The 19,209-nt window shown below is 37.9% G+C and overlaps 2 protein-coding genes across 2 annotated transcripts; both read left to right on the top strand.

Moving 5' to 3' along the window:
• LOC109821380 (protein FAR1-RELATED SEQUENCE 5-like) lies at positions 4,531-5,391 on the top strand. Its single transcript, XM_020387571.1, has one exon. It carries the CDS (start codon positions 4,531-4,533, stop codon positions 5,389-5,391), a length of 861 nt encoding a protein of 286 aa, XP_020243160.1.
• Positions 5,460-6,668, top strand: LOC109821379 (protein FAR1-RELATED SEQUENCE 5-like). The gene has a single exon (XM_020387570.1). The coding sequence runs from the start codon at positions 5,460-5,462 to the stop codon at positions 6,666-6,668; it is 1,209 nt and encodes a 402-aa protein (XP_020243159.1).

Below are 19,209 nucleotides of genomic sequence, written 5' to 3'. Positions count from 1 at the left end.
TATATATATATATATATATATATATACTAGTTAGATTGCACGTGCAATGCACGTGGTCGAATATCATGATTATTTAAATTGATAAAAATAGAATAAAAATAAAAGAGAAAATAAAGTTTTTTGTGGGATTGATTATCAACACAATAATCTCTCTTTCAAATAAAATATTATCATTATTTCCTTCAACCCAGACTGTCACCACGTGATCTACTATTTGTGAGTTATAAACACATTGATCTAGTACAATATCTTTATTTATTAGAATCTTGAAGTCTTTAAAAGATGGGTGATCATTCAATTCGCAAAAGAATTTTTCATATGAATTTATTTGTAATATGTCCATTAAACTTTTAGTTGTCGTTTGACACATATTCACATTAACTTTTAGTTGTGGTTTCACTCATATTTATGTTATCTAATATTCTCATTCAATTTTATAGCTCATTCTTTGTACTATAGAAGTAAAACTGAAAGTATGAAGAATTATTTTCTTGTAAAATTAGAGCAGGGAGATTATGATATATTTTGCCATGTACTTTAAATATAAAAAATCTCTTTGATGCAAGGTCCCTATCAAATCTTACCTAAAACAATGTGAAAGGAAAATGCTATTATAACTCACTTACCTGGAGCAATTATATTATAAATTATTAAAAGAGAATTAAAGAAACTAATTAAAAAAATATGAGATCGAGAGATAGAGGGAGAGAAGACCTCGCCGACATAAATTCTATTTCTCTTCAAGCGTGACATCAAAATTGGTGGATAATAAGCGAGGAGAAAAGTGAACAGAATAGGTGACAAAGTGGGTGTGCTTATATAAATAGGTTATTAAGATATTCATCCTGAAATCTTAAATACATACATGTTAGTCCCTAACATCTTTGTAATTGCTCATTTACAATGATACTACTATTCAGTATTAAATCAATTTTATTATATAAGATTATATACCCTTTTTAATAAATTATAAAGTATATATATGGAAACTTCGATGCTTATAGCCAGTAGTTGGGCTCCACAAAGTAGGTTAACTTTACATTGTAGTTTGCTATTGGTAATACTATTGGCAATGCCATTACTTTTCCTCTTTATCTTATTATTTACACTTTTCTGATGCAAGTCCTCTTTAGCTAGTCACTCGATTGACTCTATTTTATTTTTATAATATCAGAGGTTAGAATATTCTTTTCTGTTTAAAAAGTATAGACATGATTTTTTTAAAAAACATTTATACATATAGTAGCAATAATATATACTTCAGTTCAACTCAAACATTGGCTTGAAGCCATTTAGAATGATGTTCTGTCTACGCTAGAATGGCGACATAGTGATTACATAATCCAAAAGTCAAAGAAGAAATTTTTACAAAGGAAAATTAATATAATATGTCAAAAAAGTAACAACTAATTGATAAAATATACATGAGCAGTGCAAATAGCTATAGAAAATAAGGTATATATCTTCATAAAAATTTCATAGTGAGTGATCAACTATAATCATTCTAATTTAAGCATAAATAATTATTTATTAGTTACTAATTTGATACGCGAAACTATAAAATAAATCTCAAGCAAAAAATAGGAATTAAAATTGTATTATCCTGTAGGTAAATAAATAAATATAATTTAAAAGTAATAATTTAAACTATTAAGTGCCAAATATTAGTTCATGCGAGCAAGTAAAGTAATTTATGGTCTATATACATATATAGTCAATCGATTAAAATTATAATGACCATAATTAAAATTATATAGTGGGTTCACATTAAATATAATTTATAAAAAATAGTACATTAAAATAAAAAACCTTTTAACCACTGTATAGATTGTATGAAATTTTTTGCATGTATAAACTATACTGCCTAGTAATAGTGATGTGCACATTTAACTATAGCATAATACATCTTAAGAACGACTTACTCTTCAATATCATCATTAATTTATGAATCTATGTATTACACTAAAAACACAATAAAAATTTAGAAAACTACAAAAGATATATCCTCAAAAGTTTTTAAAATTGTAAAAAAAACACCCTAAACTTTTATAATTTATAAATACTTCAGCACAGAGCAAAAAAAAAAATATAAAATATTTTTATGTACCTATAGTTCCCATAGTGACGATTGAAAAAATAAAGCATGGTGTCAATTATATAATTCTTTAAGTATGTATCATGCTAGCTCATAGAACAAAATCATATCTAACCATCTAATTTTTGTCATTTTAATGATCGATTTACAACTTGACAATCACTACCGGTAGAAAACCATCACAGCAACTATCCTCTACCACACAGTGATTATAAAGTGCATCAGTGAAGATAAGATGGTAGTTTGATTTTGATATTGGGTAAGTCTCACATGTGTTAGTTCTGCATAATGCAAATCATAGTCAGATTATAAACGATTAGATTAATGTCCGTAATTGTTATCACTTCATTATACTTAAAACCTATTTCATTTAATCAAAATGATCGCCAGATCACAGAACTGCCGGTACCGAAGGCGCCTCCGTAGCGCATATAATACTAAGTGTATTCTTTAATCTTTTTGAGCTTAGGAAGAGATTAAATCTAGATGTCGAGTCGTTGATATCACTCGATTCGACAAACTAGCTCATTAATATCTTCTTTAGCCTTAAAGGTTCCTCAAAAATGGCGAACACGCATTAATAGTGCACTACATCTTGCTAGTTTTGTCATCATTAAGGATTTGCTCTCATAATGAAATTACTCTTCTTTAATAAATTTATCTATAGAATTTAACACACGATGCGACCCCACAACATAGCCATACTGCAATACCGCTCATTCCATCGTATCAATTTTAACGGTTTTGAATGAATAGAACTTTTCACATGACTCGATGGAGGGTCAAACGACCGACGGTCCATTCTACCTTAAAAATAATATAATGGTGTTGATTGGGGTTGATAGAATATTAAGAATTCAAGTTTCAGCGGAGCGTATACATTCCACATATACGCTTACAATAATATCTAATGTGATTTTAGAGGCGGTCAAGAAGGATATCCCCCTCCTATAACAATAAGGATCACCTCAATTAATAATTCATATTATATATATATATAGAAATTATAAATTTGATTTATATAAGTTTGTATTACATATATAATGCTGTCGCCCCAAAGCAAATTTTTGCTTTGGGGTATGAGGTAATACAATCCCCTTTACTCCTATTCCAATAGGGGATCATAATTTTAATAGGTTGAGGAGTACACGGGATTGAACAATTTGAAGATGGTAATGGGGACATTACATTAATCATACAACACATTTTTGCGGCTTGGTACCAGCTATCATCATTTTCCTAATATATATATATCATATATAAATATAATATTTAGTAATATATATCATATATATATAACATATATAATAATATACTATATATATATATTAATGAATATGTCACTTAAAGTGGACTCCAACTATATGTATTATAAGTCATTTGATATCCATGTTGACCTATCATTGGAATGATCCTCCTCGTTTGAACTTGATCTACATATTACTAAACTTAAACACCAAATTAGTGAAACGTCGTGTTACCTCCTGAGCCATGTAAATAATACTATCATGTAATCGTAACGTTATTTACGAGTGGATGAAAGGATCAAACACGAGGGTTCACCCGAAATTGTGTGTGTTAGAATATGTATAAAGTTCATACGGCATCATCCATAAATAAAGCTCATCAAGATCATCAATGATAAAGATTAGTGGATCGTCCACTATTAAGTTACATAAAGTTTTATCTCTCTCTCTCACTCTCTCCTAATATACTATTATATATAAATATATAATGTGCTATGATTGCTGTTTGCGTGTTGTAATGATCCTGCGATACTTCTAACATATGTATATTTCTCAGTATATCCTCATCATAATATGATAAATCATTACTTACGATAGCAATTCTATAATACATATGTACCATCTTAGTATATGTCATTCACTACCGTATCAATCATATTAGTAAATCGAGTTACATGAGATCAGCACGAGACGAACGGAGGCGACTTCGTACAGCCGGACGTTGACGAGAGCTGTAGAGTACAGTCTCGCTACAGTAAAAATTCACAACAGATTACAAGCGTCGGATTACAGTGCGAAATCGTTGTACACCGTTGGATGTGAAAGAACGGCTGAGGCAGACTCTACTCACTCTCTCCCCAGACTCATCTCGTGACCACAAGAACACATTTTCCCAAACCCACTTCTTCTCATTTCAATTAAAAATCTCCCAGACTCCCCCCTTTCTCAACCCAGACTTTCCGATCCTGTGACTCCAAGCATCGCCGCCGACCGACGTTGTCCGGCTCCGACCCCTCCGCCATTCATCCCCCCCGCCGACCGACTACCGACGGTGTCCGGCTCCGACCCCTCCGCCATTCAGCCCCACCGCCGAAAGATATTTGTTTATGTTTGTGCACAGTAGTCTTTGATGGTTTGTTCTTGATGTTTGTTGTTGATGTTAATTTTTGTAGGTAAAAATTGTTCTTGATGTCTGATCCAATAGAAACTGAAGATGGTTGCTCCCATGTTGTTGATGAACAAATATCCCAGTTAGATAACTTAGTTGTGCCAATTGTTGATGAGCACTTAAAACCAAAAATAGGAATGACTTTCGACAGTTTAGAAGATGCTGAAAAATTCTACAGAAATTACGGAAAGGTCGGAGGTTTTGATATCCGTAATAGCACAACAAATTATGGGAAGGATAGAGAATTAATTGGCAAAAGTTTTGTTTGTTCGAAAGAAGGAGTGTTAAAGAGCAAATCGTTGGATTTTCGACGATGTGGTACAATTAGAACAAATTGTAAGGCCTTGATTCGCTTGAAATTAGACAAAAACAATGGCATATGGAGTGTCTACAAGTTCGTGGAAGAACATAATCATACAATTACTTCACCGAGTAGAACACATTTTCTAAGGGGAAACCGTGAGGTAACAAGTGCGAAGAAGACATTGATAAAGCAGTTTGGAGAGGTGAACATTCCAACAAACAAGCAAATGGCCTTCTTTGAAAACTCTAGCGGAGGTTTTCATAGAATTGGATGCATTGAGACCGATGTGAGAAATTATGAAAGAGATTTGAGAGAGGAGAGGCGTGGTCATGATGCACAATTGATGTTGGATCATTTCAAGTCGGAACAAGAGAAGAATCATTCATTTTATTATGTTTATGAAGTTGATGCAGAGAAGCGCTTAACTCATTGTTTTTGGGTGGATGACATTGCTCGAATGAATTATCAACACTTTGGCGATGTTGTCTCCTTCGATGCCACACATAACACAAATCAATATGGCTTGGTATTTGTTCCATTTGTAGGCATAAATCACCATTGGCAAAGTGTTTTTTAGGATGTGGCTTGATCCCAAACGAAAAGGCGAAGTCTTTTGTATGGTTGTTTAACAAATGGATTGAAGCAATGGGTCATCCTCCTTCGGGCATGATTACAGATCAATGTCTTGGAATATGCAAGGCAATTGAAACAGTTTTTCCAGAAATTCGGCACAGGTTTTGTATTTGGCATATCTTGGACAAAGTTCCGGAGAAGTTGGGTCAATTGGCTTATAGAACGGAATTTATAAAATCTTTCAAAGAAAATATTTGGGACTCCGACGATGCTAGCTCTTTTGAAGAGAATTGGGTTTCAATTATTAAGAAAAATGGATTGGAAAAGCATGATTGGCTAAATGATATCTATGAAATTCGTGAAAAATGGGCTCCTGTTTATCATAAACAATACTTTTGGGCTGGCATGTTTAGCAGTCAAAGAAGTGAAGGGATGAATGCATTGCTAAAAAAACATATATCAAGGAAAAATTCACTTCATGATTTCGTGACTATATTTCAGAGGGTCTTGGCGAGACAAAGAGAGGGGGAGCTTAAAGAAGATCATTGCACAGTAGAGAAAAAGCCAAAATTAAAGACTTTATGGTCAATGGAAAAACAAATGGCCCAAATCTACACGAAAAAAATCTTTTATATTTTTCAAGACGAGCTTCAACCTAGCTTAATGTATAACATTGAGCTAGTAAAAGAAAATGAAAGAGAAAGTACTTTCCAATTAAATTTTTGTGGTCATGATGAAAAATTGAGACATATTATATATTGCAAAACAACTAAAATGGTCCGTTGGTCGTGTTTCATGTTTGAATTCAAGGGCATTCCATGTCGACATATCTTGGCATATCTTAAAATTACCAATCATAGTGAGTTACCGGAGCAATATATTCTAAGAAGATGGTGTCGAAATGTCAGAAAAAGGGTTGTTCTTAGAGATGGTAATATTATTGGAGATAATGCCACAATTAATTTTGCTTCTCGTTTTAGTGAACTAAATTGCTTAGCTAATGAAATGGTCGAAGATGGGCTATCTTCTAATGATGCATATGAATTAATGCGTGAAATGATGATGGGTGCTATTAATAAGGTGCAACGTTTGAAACTCATCAATGATGAAGAAATTGGACAAGATGTGGATGAGGAGTGTTCTCAAGATATAGTTCATGAACCAAGTCAAGCAAGAACAAAAGGAAGGCCTAAAGGGAAGAGGTTAAAGCCATCGAGAGAGATCCGTAGATGCCGGCCTAGGAAATGCAAAATTGTGTGGAAAATGAGGACAAAATCATGATAGCAGAAATTGCCCTCTAAAGTTGTCAAGGTAGTGTATCATTTGTTTTAGTAATACTAAAGTTATTATTTCTTTAAACTTTTTTTAAGTTAGTGCGATGATCTTTAATATGCTTTGCTATAATCAATTTTTTTAATAGTGATTCAATGGAACAAGATAACATTGATGAAGCCACGGATGATTTAGAAGATTCGTTTGAGGAAGGTAATGGTTAATACATACGGAATAACTTGTACATTGCCATTTGTATTATATAATGTGATTTTTAATGTGATGAAGCAATTTGTTTTTTAATTTTTTTAATACAGATGAAGTTCTCACTATTGCGTGAAGTTTAATCAAGGTTGGCAGAGCAAATCACATCACTATTGGTGAGAAGGGGTTGATGAAGGCAGAGCACCAATGGGTTTAGTTTTGTATCTTTGGTTATGTATTTGTGTGGTACCCCAAGTGATTGAGACACTATTGCTTATTTTCATCTTTTGGTGGTTCTGTTGCTGACTTTGTGATGAAAGGTTGGATAGTTATGGTGCATCATGCAGAGGTTTGCACTGTGAAGTTTGCTTTTATGTCATGATGCTTTGTTAATAGCTTGGACGTTTGCTACTGCTGCATGTTGTAGTTGCTTGGTTCTGTTGTTAATAGCTTGGACGTTTGCTACTACTGGATAGTTATGCTGCATGTTATAATTTGCACAGTGTATCAACTGCTTGCATTCCCATCTCATTTCAAAAGTTATAGTTATGCATGTTATAGTTATGCTGCTGGATAGTTAATAGCTGCTGGATAGTTAATAGCTTCCTGAAGGGATAATAATCATGCATGTTGTTGTACAACCATCATCTACAAAGACAAAAACTGGTAAACTGATTTATGGCTTGGATGAATATTTTTGAACATTCTTCTAATTATTATGTGGATATGTATCCAGGAAATCCTATGCATCAAGTTTGTGTCCTTTTGCTTTTGTAAATATCTGCAGCTAAAGAATTAAGATTTAGCATGTGCATCAAGTACTGCAGCTAAAGAATTAAGATTTAGCATGTGCATCAAGTAAGCCAGAAAGAATAAAAGTAGAAAGTTTGGGCCCTTCTGTTGACTGATAACTTTGTTAAACCTTGAGCAATTGAAATTGCTCTCATCACTTATATATGCTCCAGTTTTGGCTACTATGCGGTACTTACTAATATGTAACTGCATTGATATATAACATAGCACCTGAGTTCTCTGTTCCGTGCGCTAATTGATATATAACTGCATTGATAATATACTACTCATCCGCAAAATTATTACCATTGATAAGCATTGGCATGCAGAGAACATAACACTTCAACATAAACCTAAGTTGCATTTAGTACACATGTAGAGAACAGAGAACATACACTTCAACATAAACCTGGGTTGCATTTAATACACATGCAGAGAACATACACTTAAACAAATCCAATAATACATTCTTACACCCTACTTAGTAGAAATCCAATAAAAATACAAAATACAAAACTGAAAAAAATACCAAATAAAAAAGCAAATACAACAAGCTTCAACAAATCCATAATATCAAGGGAAAGCTTTCTCCTTTCCCACACTTCCCCACTTGACACGGTTCTTGAAACTTGTGGCGTCACGCTCGACTGATTCATCTGAACAAGCTCTGCCTTTGAACCTTCAAACTCCTCTTCATCATACACCCATTTGAAGAATCCACAACTACTCTCTCTCCAATTCGCGCATCCCAAAAACAATCGACCGGTGTTCCTCTTAGTTCCAGATCTGGAGAGTACAGCCCTCCTTCCACAATGGCACAACAGTGCACGACGATTGCTTGAAGATGACTCCATGATCCACGGCTACAGATACAAAAGTTTAACCAAAAGTTTAACCAGACAATCATATTAAAGAGCAAATTAGAATATGTGCATCCATATGAAGTTATAGCCAGGTCTACATTTAAGTTTGATATCAGCAGGTATGTCAAGTGTACGCCGCCAGTGCCCTCCACGCCTCCTCTCCGTCGGAAACAGCAGAGTTTGTGGCGGAGATGGACCAGACGGTGAGGAGCGTGATAGTACAGTAGTACTGTCTGTTACAAGCCTCTTAAGGATCATTCGGCATCCGAAGGTTTATTTGCAAATTTTAAAGTCTCTGTCCTTCACAAATCTCTGATGATCATTCAGCATTAGAAGGTTTATTTGCAATTCTAAAGGCGTAATGAGTGGCATAACGTGTTGTACAGGGGGTCTATAATTAACCTTTCGTGATAAATTGATAATCTACGTGACACCTCAAATAGCCAAGCGTGCACTTATAATCCTCACAATCCTGTTCATGAATGTATAATGCAGTTCAAATTTCATACAATCTCTACAAGGGAGATGAAACGTGCATCAGAGGTAAAAGGAACAAAGGAAGAAAACAAAAGGAACCAGGTTTGTTTATTAGGGTTTTTTCTAAAACCCCCTTAAAAAGTAGCGTAATTATACAAAAATTATACAAAAATTATTGCTGAATTTATGTTACAGATCCAACCTCCACAAACAATTCCGTCTGGGCACAATTTATGTTTGGTTCAAATAAATGGGATCATATGAATTCTGTCTCCAACAAAATGAAATCTGTCTATAAATCAAAATTAAAACAAGATGAAATCTGTCTCCAACAAAACTAACAACAAGATGAAATCTGTCCATAAATCAAAATTAAAACATCAACAAGATGTAATCGCTTAAAACATCAACAACCCACGTCAAAAAGCCCTAAATCAAGCAAGAATATAAAAACGCACCTCATTCAAGGAAGAGAGTTTGGGTTTTACGGAGCTCGACGGCGAGAGGGCGTCGGGGAGTCTGGGGTCAGAGGAGAAGGCGACGGCGAGAGGGCGTCGGCTCTGAGGTCGGAGGGGAGTTTGGGTTCTGCGGAGCTCGACGGCGAGAAACGAACCTGATTCAAGGAAGAGGGTTTGGGTTCTGCGGAGCTCGACGGCGAGAGGGCGTCGGCGCTGCTCGACGGCGAGAGGGTGTGGGTTCTGCGGAGCTCGACGGCGAGAGGGCGTGGGTTCTGGGCTCGACGACGAGAAGGGAGGAGAGGGCTCTGGGGGTCGGAGGAGGCTCTGGGGGTCGGAGGATTCGTCTGGGGAGAGAGAGGGCTCTGGGGTCGGAATGAGCAGGGTCTGGGAATCTGAACAGAGGTCACGAGATGTTATTACAGTATGGAACATTTATCTATATATGTGAGTAATATTATGATATCAGTTTAGACCCGCATACTGAGATATTTGTGTTACTAGTATATGTGTACCTTTTCATACATATGCATCATGCACGTTGGCATAAGTTATATATAGTCCATGTGTTGGACATGCATTCATCTTTCAGTCCTCGTGTTGGACTATAATCCATTAAAGTCCTCTTGTTGGACTATAATCCATTAAAGTCCTCGTGTTGGAATATAATCCCTTAAAGTCCTCGTGTTGGACTATAACTCATTAAAGTCCTCGTGTTGGACTATAATCCATTAGAGTCCTCGTGCTCATGTTGGACTATAATTCATTTTTAATCATGTTTTAGACTTTTGCTAAACCTTGAGCATGTTACGTAATCAAGTTGGGTACATGATATGTTGTATTAGGATGGGACATGATAGCTACCTAGGTTGTGCATGAAACTTATTGTATCTTTATCATGTTTACACTTTATTGGTAGATATGAGTATGTATTCTTTTCTTTATTTATTTCTAATGACCAACCTCGGGTTTAATATTTAGGGATCTACAATTTGAGATACAAGGTATATTCATGAGGGTTTCCTTGTTTAGATTATTTCGCTCGACGTACCTATGCTCGTGTTGTATTTCCCTAAGTACTAAAACCCATAAATGATTGTGTAAATGATTTATATTATTATGTATTAACTGTATTTTCATGTACAACGAGCCCTATCCCTTGGGGTTGGTTGTGATGTTGCTCGCTAGCGCTTTGACGCTCGTTGTACCTCCCCCTTTCAGGTAACGAGCCAGGAGCCCAAAGAGTCGCAGGTTGACGTCGATGTACTTTAGCTTCAGCCATCTATTTTAGTTATATTTTCTTTGAGCTCCACTGTAGACTTCTGTTTAGACATTTGAGAGTTTTATTCTAGAAGTTGTAAAGGCTGTGTGCCTTATTTTCTCTGGTCAGACATTTTGTATTTGAGACTTGATGAGAACTCCAGTTTATTTATTTCAGACATTTATTTGTATTCCAACATATTAGATGGTGAAATATTAATTTGATCTCTATTATTTCATCAGTTGATTCTCGTATAACCTTTTACTTGCTTTGTACTACACCTGTTGTTCATTCCACTAGAGAGATAGAAATTGTGATGGTGAAACATGTTATTGCACGGCGTGGTGCATGACAGGTTTGACATTTCTGGGTTCACCTCGGACTGCAGCCTTGTGTGAAACCAGGGGCGTCACATTAAGGAGAATAAATAAAAATAAATATTTCTTCTTAACCTAATACGCTAAGTGTCAAGCAATATACAATGTGAAGTCACAGGTCACCGATCACAATTAGCAATAATATAATAAATAACTCAGAATAAAGAAAGGTCATATCACAAATGGGATAACATCTGAGACATAAAGTTTGGGTCAAACGTGCCCTTATTACAAAATAGTCCAACAAAATATAAAAATACATAGTCCAACAGTATAAAAGAAGTACTATGAAATAAATAAAAATTCATTGAATACTAAAAGAAAAATAATACTACATAAGAAATTTAATATCTCTCAGCAACTGTATAAGAAAAAGTCTAAACTCCAGCTTGCTCTTCTGCTCCATCTGGAATACACTCCGACTGTGAGGCACCTCCATACTGGACCTGTCTGTCCTCTAAATCTGACATACACAAGAGAAAACAGGTGTATGTTAGCATGCTTGGCTCATGGTAAGACCCCACAAAAGAAAATAGAATGGTCGAATAACTATTGTAATAACAGAAATGATAATAGATACGTGCAACTAGAAATCTAACAAGTCAAAATGCAATCCACTACTAAATCATGATAATCAAAAGGCCAACAACATACACTAATAGGGTCGAGTACTAGCCATCCTAAAATAGGTCACTGGTCCATATCTCACATAGAGTCAACGTTCATATTCTTGGATAAATGACTATTCGCATATCCCCTACGTGCATCCAATACCGTTACACAAACCCGGTCAGAGGACTACACGCAATTCGTTTTCAGCTTGGTCCAGACTCAAGCTAAACTAGGGTGAATATCGAACTCACAGACTAAAGTGACTAAACAAACTTCACTTTGACCAAACAAACTAATCCTCGGTGCTACACAAACTCACTGGTGCGAGCCTGGAAGATACATCAACAGCCACATACGATCACATGAACCAAAACTTTCCTAACTCTTCTCGCTTTTCTAAGTCAACAATCATAACCTGAACTAGATCTCTAGTCCACCTCCTAAATTCAGACATCGCACACACACACATGTCACTAAGTCTTGTTCATGACCCACAAGGCCACTAAGTCATGAACTACTAAGGGTTCTCAAACACAATAAGAAATAATAATTGAAAATAACCAATCCTGTACAACGTGTCATACCATACCACGTAATTAAAATAATAATCATGGAATCGACGCTTGTTTTGCACATAAAATGCCGCGGTCAACAACCATCCATCACACGTTTATTAACTAAATTAATTCAAAAATAAATAATTTTTTTGCAAAATAAATTCCTTTCAAATTATCTCTCACCATAATTATTCTAAAAATAATCTCTTAAAGTAATAAATTCATAAATTCAAAATAATCTTTTTACAAGATAAATTCTCATTAATTCAAAATAGTCTGTTTTCCCAAAATAAATTCTTTTAAAAATATTTATCATTCTAAAATGATTTCCCTCCACAAAATAAATTCAAAAAAATTATAATTATTCTAAAAATAACCTCGTTGTTAAAATAAATTCTTTAATCTATTATAATTATTCTAAAAATACTATTTATCATATAATTATGATTTATTTAATCACAAATTAACATAAGCAAATAATTCATAATTTTATCAACAAGCCCACGTAGATAATTATTAATAGATCTAAAATTACAGATAATTCATAATTAATACAAAAATTCAGATCTGAATAAGTAGGATCTTGCCTACGTGGCCAAGGGCCCTGTGGACGAAGGGTTGGTGGCTGAGGCGAACAATGGCTCGGGCGTGGCCTCTGGGGTGGGTGGCGATGGTGTGAGAGAGGTTAGGGGTGAGGAGGACGAGGGGGCGGCTTGGAGAGGAGGCGAGGCAGCTCTACAAAATAAAATGTACTAATTATACTAATACAACAGATAATATGCAATAGTAGTAATAATACAATAAATTCTACAAATAAATAAGAATAATTAATAAAAAATATAATTACTTACATTTAAAATCAAATAATTATGGAAAAATTATCTACACAATAAAACATACCAATTATACTAATACAATAGATAATATGCAATAATAGTAATAATATAATGTAACACCCCTGGGTTCACACAGGGCTGCAGTCCGAGGTGAAACCAAGAATGTCAAACCTGCCATGCACCACACCGTGCAATAACATGTTTCACCATCACAATTCTATCACTCTAGTGGGTCAATAATAGGTGTAGGTACAAAAGCAAGTAAGAGATACTACAGAAGATAGCTGATGACATGATAGAGGTAGAATAGTATTTCATCATCCAACATACAGGAATATAAAGTCAAAGTCTGAAATGAACAAACTGGAGTTCTTAATACATCTCAAATACAACAAGTCTGAATAAAGGAAATAAGGCACGCAGCCTATACAACATCTAGAATAAAGTCCTCAAATGCATAAGCAAAGTCTATAGTGGAGCTCCAAAATAAAGCATAGCTAGAATAGATAGTCGAACACTAAAGTGTGTCGCCATCAACCTGCGACTCTCCGGGCTCCTGGCTCGTGACCTGAAAGGGGGAGGGACAACGAGCGTCAAAGCGCTAGCGAGCAACATCACAACCAACCCCAATGGAGAGGGCTCGTTGTATGAAAATACAGTTATCACAAAATATATATATAAACAATTACTCTATCAGTAAACAATGGGTCTGAGTACTTATGAAGTTTCAATACGGGCATAGGTACGTCGAGCGAAATAATCCAAACAAGGAAACCCTCATGTATATACCTTGTATCCCAAATTGAAAATCCCTAAGTACCAAACCCGGAGTCTAATACGTGCACAGAAATAAGCAAAAAGGAAATACAACCCATCTCAGGACATATATATATACTGTATTATGTAACGTCCCACATAAATACCATGTCGTATTCGACATGAGTGTCATATCATACTCTCAATATATGTGGTGTCATATTCTTCATAAGTGTCATGTCATAACTCCCTGTGAAATGTCGCATGCAGGGTTAAGAAAGATGTCCAATACATGAATTAGATATAGAGATTTCCCAACTCATGAGATAAATGGATAATTGTCCAACACGAGGACTGAAATGGATTATAGTCCAACACGAGGACTTCTATGGATCATAGTCCAACACGAGAACTGTGCAACTGAGCAGGCATTAGTGATATACAAGGTATGGTTTACTTATGCAAAACTCACGCTCAACTCGTCGTGTGATTCTAGGCATGTATTTCAGGCCATCTGTCATGCATAGATGCTTAGTACAACTGAAGATCAAAGTCAGATGATTGAAGTAAGCACTCGAACGAGTGTATGATACAGCAGAAACAAATAAAGCAGAATACTGTGCGGCGGTCGACCACAGAGCCTACTCCGGTCGACCGCTCACAGACCCGAGAACCACTGGGCTCAGAAACAGAGCGTCGGTCGACCGCAGAGGTCATGCCGGTCGACCGCCCAAAGGGCAGAAACAATTCTGCTGGCAGAAAAACGCGACGGTCGACCGCTGAGTCCTCTGCGGTCGACCGCTGGGCGGACAGAACCCCATTCTGGGTTCTGTCAGCTACCGAACTCATATAAAAACTTGGGGTTTTCTATACCCGTTATACTATTACCTTTTAATAGTGAACTATGGCAATACACAACCAGTTTAAATGGTTAAAACCTCATTATCAAAAATCCCAAACCTTAATCAACATGATTTTTAAAAGTTCTTAAACAATAAAAATGAGTTTAACTCTCATAAAAGCGTTTCAGATCAAAATCTCATTAATTAAACATCATTAGTGAAATTTTATTACTGAAAAATATGATTCTTGCACCTCAAGCCATAAGATCTACTTTATCTACACAAAAATACGATTTGGGCTCAATAAAAACCGGATGAAAACTCAAATCTAAGCATAAAAACGAAAAAGGATGAAGTTGGGCGAGATGTTACTCGCTTACGACGAAAACGAAGCCCTAGATCTGGAGGAAGATGATCCCTCTCGTTGAATCCACCAAAAATCCGCTGAAAAACCCTCCAAAGCTCCTCCAAATCACCAAAGAGTGAGAAACTAGGGTTTTAGGGGAGAGAGGGGGCTAGGGTTCTGATTTCAGATCAAAAGAGCTCTCTCCCGGGTTCATTAGATAATATACTAACCCCTAGACCCGACCCGAAACCCGCTAAGACCCGAAACCCAGAAAACTCTCTGTCTGCTGGGCGGTCGACTGCGCCCGCGCCCAGTGCGGTCGACCGCCGCGCCCAGTGCGGTCGACGCACAGCAGGAAAGAAATTTCTGAGTGCGAGACCGATCAGCGCGTCGGCCGGCATGACTCCTGCGGTCGACCGCTCAGACAAGAAATCGCCAACAGAGATGATTATGAACCTGATGCTCACACCAATCAAAAACCTCTCCCATATGCACACTAATATAGTTCTCAAAACACTGATATACACCTTCTATATATGTATGGCATAAATACATATGTGATTAATATTATTTCCTCGCTAGTAATTCAATATATCTATTTAAATTTATGGGTTTTACATTCTTCCCCCTTAAAAGAATTTCGTCCTCGAAATTCGAAATCATATTCATCTTGAAATACTAAATTCTAGATGAGTGCTTATGGATATTTATACTTAACCATCCAAAATGGTAATATTCTCGCTCAATCCCTAATCTAGTGGAACTAGTACATCGGGTGAAAAATCCAAACAAGGAACCCCCCATATATATACCATGTGTTCCAAAAGATTAAGAATTGGGCGAAGATATTCTCATTCTAGTGTTAAATAGATCTAACCAAATATATCAACATAATATAAGGCACTTGTCATAAAATTTATTTACCTGATCAAACAAATGTGGGTAGTCGCGTCGCATGTCCTCCTCGCGCTCCCAAGAAGCTTCCTCAACTCCACTTCGGTTCCATTGAACTTTCACCAATGGAATCACCTTGTTCCTGAGTCTCTTGTCTTCTCTAGCAAGAATAGTTACTGGGATCTTAATAGTAGTCAAATCATCTCGAAGCTCAATCTCCGGTGCATCCAACACTCGCTGCTGCTCCTCATCATGCAAGTGCTTCTTGAGCATAGAGATATGGAATACATTGTGTACACTAGACATAGATGCTGGAAGATCTAGTCTGTATGACACCGCTCCAATGCGCTCCAAAATCCTGAAAGGTCCAATATATCTCGGCGCAAGCTTCCCTCGCCTCCCGAATCGCTGCACGCCTTTCATAGGCGATACCTTCAGCATAACCAAATCCCCAATCTGAAACTCTAGTGGTCTTCGCCTCTTATCTGCATAACTCTTCTGCCGGCTCTGAGCGGCTAGAATCCGCTCTCTGATCAATGCTACCTTCTCAGTAGTCTGCCTCACAAGCTCTGGCCCAAGCATCAAACTATCCTCCGGCTCTGCCCAGCATATCGGTGATCTACAGGGCCTCCCGTACAATGCCTCATACGGATCCATGCCGATCGTCGCTTGATAACTGTTGTTATAAGCAAATTCTACCAATGGAATATGATCCTCCCAGCTGCCTTGGAAGTCAAGGACACATGCCCTCAACATGTCCTCCAATACCTGATTCACCCTCTCAGTCTGACCATCCGTCTGCGGGTGGAATACACTGCTATAAGATAGCCTGCTGCCAAATGAGTCCTAGAAACTCCTCCAAAAGTGTGAAGTGAAAACTGATCCTCGATCCGACACGATCGTATCTGGAACTCCATGGAGTCAAACTATCTCCCGAATGAAGATCCTCGCATACGCCTCAGCTGTATAAGTGGTCCTCACCGGAATAAAATGCGCTGACTTCGTCAACCGGTCCACTATCACCCAAACAGAATCATTCCCCTTCTTCGACTTCGGCAACCCCACAATAAAATCCATGGAAATATCCGCCCACTTCCACTCCGGAATAGGCAAAGGCTGAAGGACCTGCTGACAGGTAAAACATCTAGCCACATAGCCTGCAATCTCTCTACGCATACCGCTCCACCAGAAATGTCTCTTCAAGTCCTTGTACATCTTGGTGGTTCCTGGATGCACCGTGTACCGAGTACGGTGTGCCTCATCAAATAGCTCCCTCTTCAGATCTGCACTGGCTGGCATGACCAATTTACCCTTCATCCGTAGACCTCCATCTGCTCCAATGGTCCAATCAGTCTTTGGCTCTTTGGAAATCTCCTCCTTTCGGATTTGAATCCAAGAGTCTCCCAACTGAGCTCTGACAACTCTATCACTCCAAGATGGCTGCACTGAGATAGCTCCCAAGAATGCACTGGTTCCTCCAATCTCGGGTCTAAAATCAAACTGGCTAAGAGTGGTAAGATCTCTGTACAATGAACACCTCAAAGCCGCAACCCGATGTCGACGCTTCCTACTCAAAGCATCTGCTACAACGTTCGCCTTCCCCGGATGATACTGGATCGCGAACTCGTAGTCCTTGATAAACTCAATCCACCTCCTCTGTCTCTGGTTGAGTTCCTTCTGGGAAAAGAGATACTTCAGACTCTGATGATCAGTGAATAACTCAAATTGCACTCCATAAAGGTAGTGCCTCCATGACTTCAGTGCAAATACCACTGCTGCTAACTCCAAGTCATGAGTGGGATAGTTCTGCTCATGCACCCTCAACTGCCGTGAGATATAAGCTACTACCCTCTGAGTCTGCATTAATACGCCCCCTAAGCCGGCCAACGACGCGTCGGTATACACGACGAAGGTCCTATCACTGCTCGGAATGGTCAAAACCGGCGCCGTGGTCAGCTTGGCTTTCAAGATATCAAATGCCTCCTGGCACTCCATGCTCCAAATGAACGGTACACCCTTCTTCGTAAGGTGTGAAATCAGTGTCGAAATCTTCGAGAAGTCCTGGATGAACTTCCTGTAATATCCAGCTAAGCCCAAAAAGCTACGAATCTCTGTCACCGTCTTCGGTGGCTCCTAATCAAGAACTGCCACGAACTTAGCCGGGTCCACTGCTATACCCTCTCGACCGATAACATGGCCAAGAAATCTGACCTCTGAAAGCCAAAACTCGCACTTGCTGAACTTAGCATACAGCTGATGCTCCTGAAGAGTCCTCAATGCTATCCGTAGATGCTCCTCGTGATCCGCCTCCGATCTCGAGTAAATAAGAATATCATCGATGAAAACGATCACAAACTGATCTAAGAAGGGACGAAAAACCCGGTTCATCAAGTCCATGAATACCGCGGGTGCATTGGTCAACCCAAAAGGCATGACCAAGAACTCGAAAGACCCGTATCGAGTAAGAAAAGCGGTCTTGGGAATATCCATCTCCCGAACCCGCAACTGATGATAGCCAGAACGAAGATCAATCTTCGAGAAATACTGCGCACCCTGCAACTGGTCAAACAAGTCATCAATCCTAGGTAGTGGGTACCTATTCCGGATAGTGACCTTGTTCAACTCTCTATAATCTATGCATAATCTCATACTACCGTCCTTCTTCTTCACGAAGAGGACCGGTGCGCCCCACGGAGAATGACTCCGGCGAATAAAACTCTGAGCTAACAACTCGTCCAACTGGGTCTGAAGCTCCCTCATCTCAGCTGGCGCCATGCGATAGGGTGCGCGGGATATCGGGGTTGTGCCTGGCTGTAACTCAATACAAAACTCAACCTCTCTCACAGGAGGTAACCCAGGTATGTCCTGAAAGACACCCTGATACTCTGAGACAACTCGAGTCTCTAACAAATCAGAACTCTGATCCCGCAACATCACCTCGTCGATGAACACCAGAAATGACTCCGCAAAGCGATTGCCCTGAGAAGTAGCCACAATCATCTCGGACCCATCGGACGCTCGCAACTTGACTGTCTTCGCAAAGCAGTCAATACTAATATGATAGGAAGACAACCAATCCATACCAAGGATGACATCGAACTCGGACATATGCAACACTATCAAATCAACTATGAACTCCGACTCGTCTAAACTGACGGTACACCTCCTACAAACGCTCTCCAGAAGCGATACCTCACCTAAAGGGGTGGAAACAGATAAAGGGGTGTCTAGAGGCTGAGCTACGAGCTGGAGTCTAGTCATAAATGCATGCGAGATGA

Source organism: Asparagus officinalis, chromosome 8 (genome assembly GCF_001876935.1).
Source record: "Asparagus officinalis chromosome 8, Aspof.V1, whole genome shotgun sequence".
Lineage (NCBI taxonomy): Eukaryota > Viridiplantae > Streptophyta > Magnoliopsida > Asparagales > Asparagaceae > Asparagus > Asparagus officinalis.
The sequence above is the reverse complement of the archived record's forward strand: the minus strand, read 5'-3'. Positions and strand labels throughout refer to the sequence as shown.

Bases quoted from the DNA above. Each gene is read 5' to 3' on its own strand.
- LOC109821380 (XM_020387571.1), top strand. From the start codon at position 4,531: ATGTCTGATCCAATAGAAACTGAAGATGGTTGCTCCCATGTTGTTGAT.
- LOC109821379 (XM_020387570.1), top strand. From the start codon at position 5,460: ATGGGTCATCCTCCTTCGGGCATGATTACAGATCAATGTCTTGGAATA.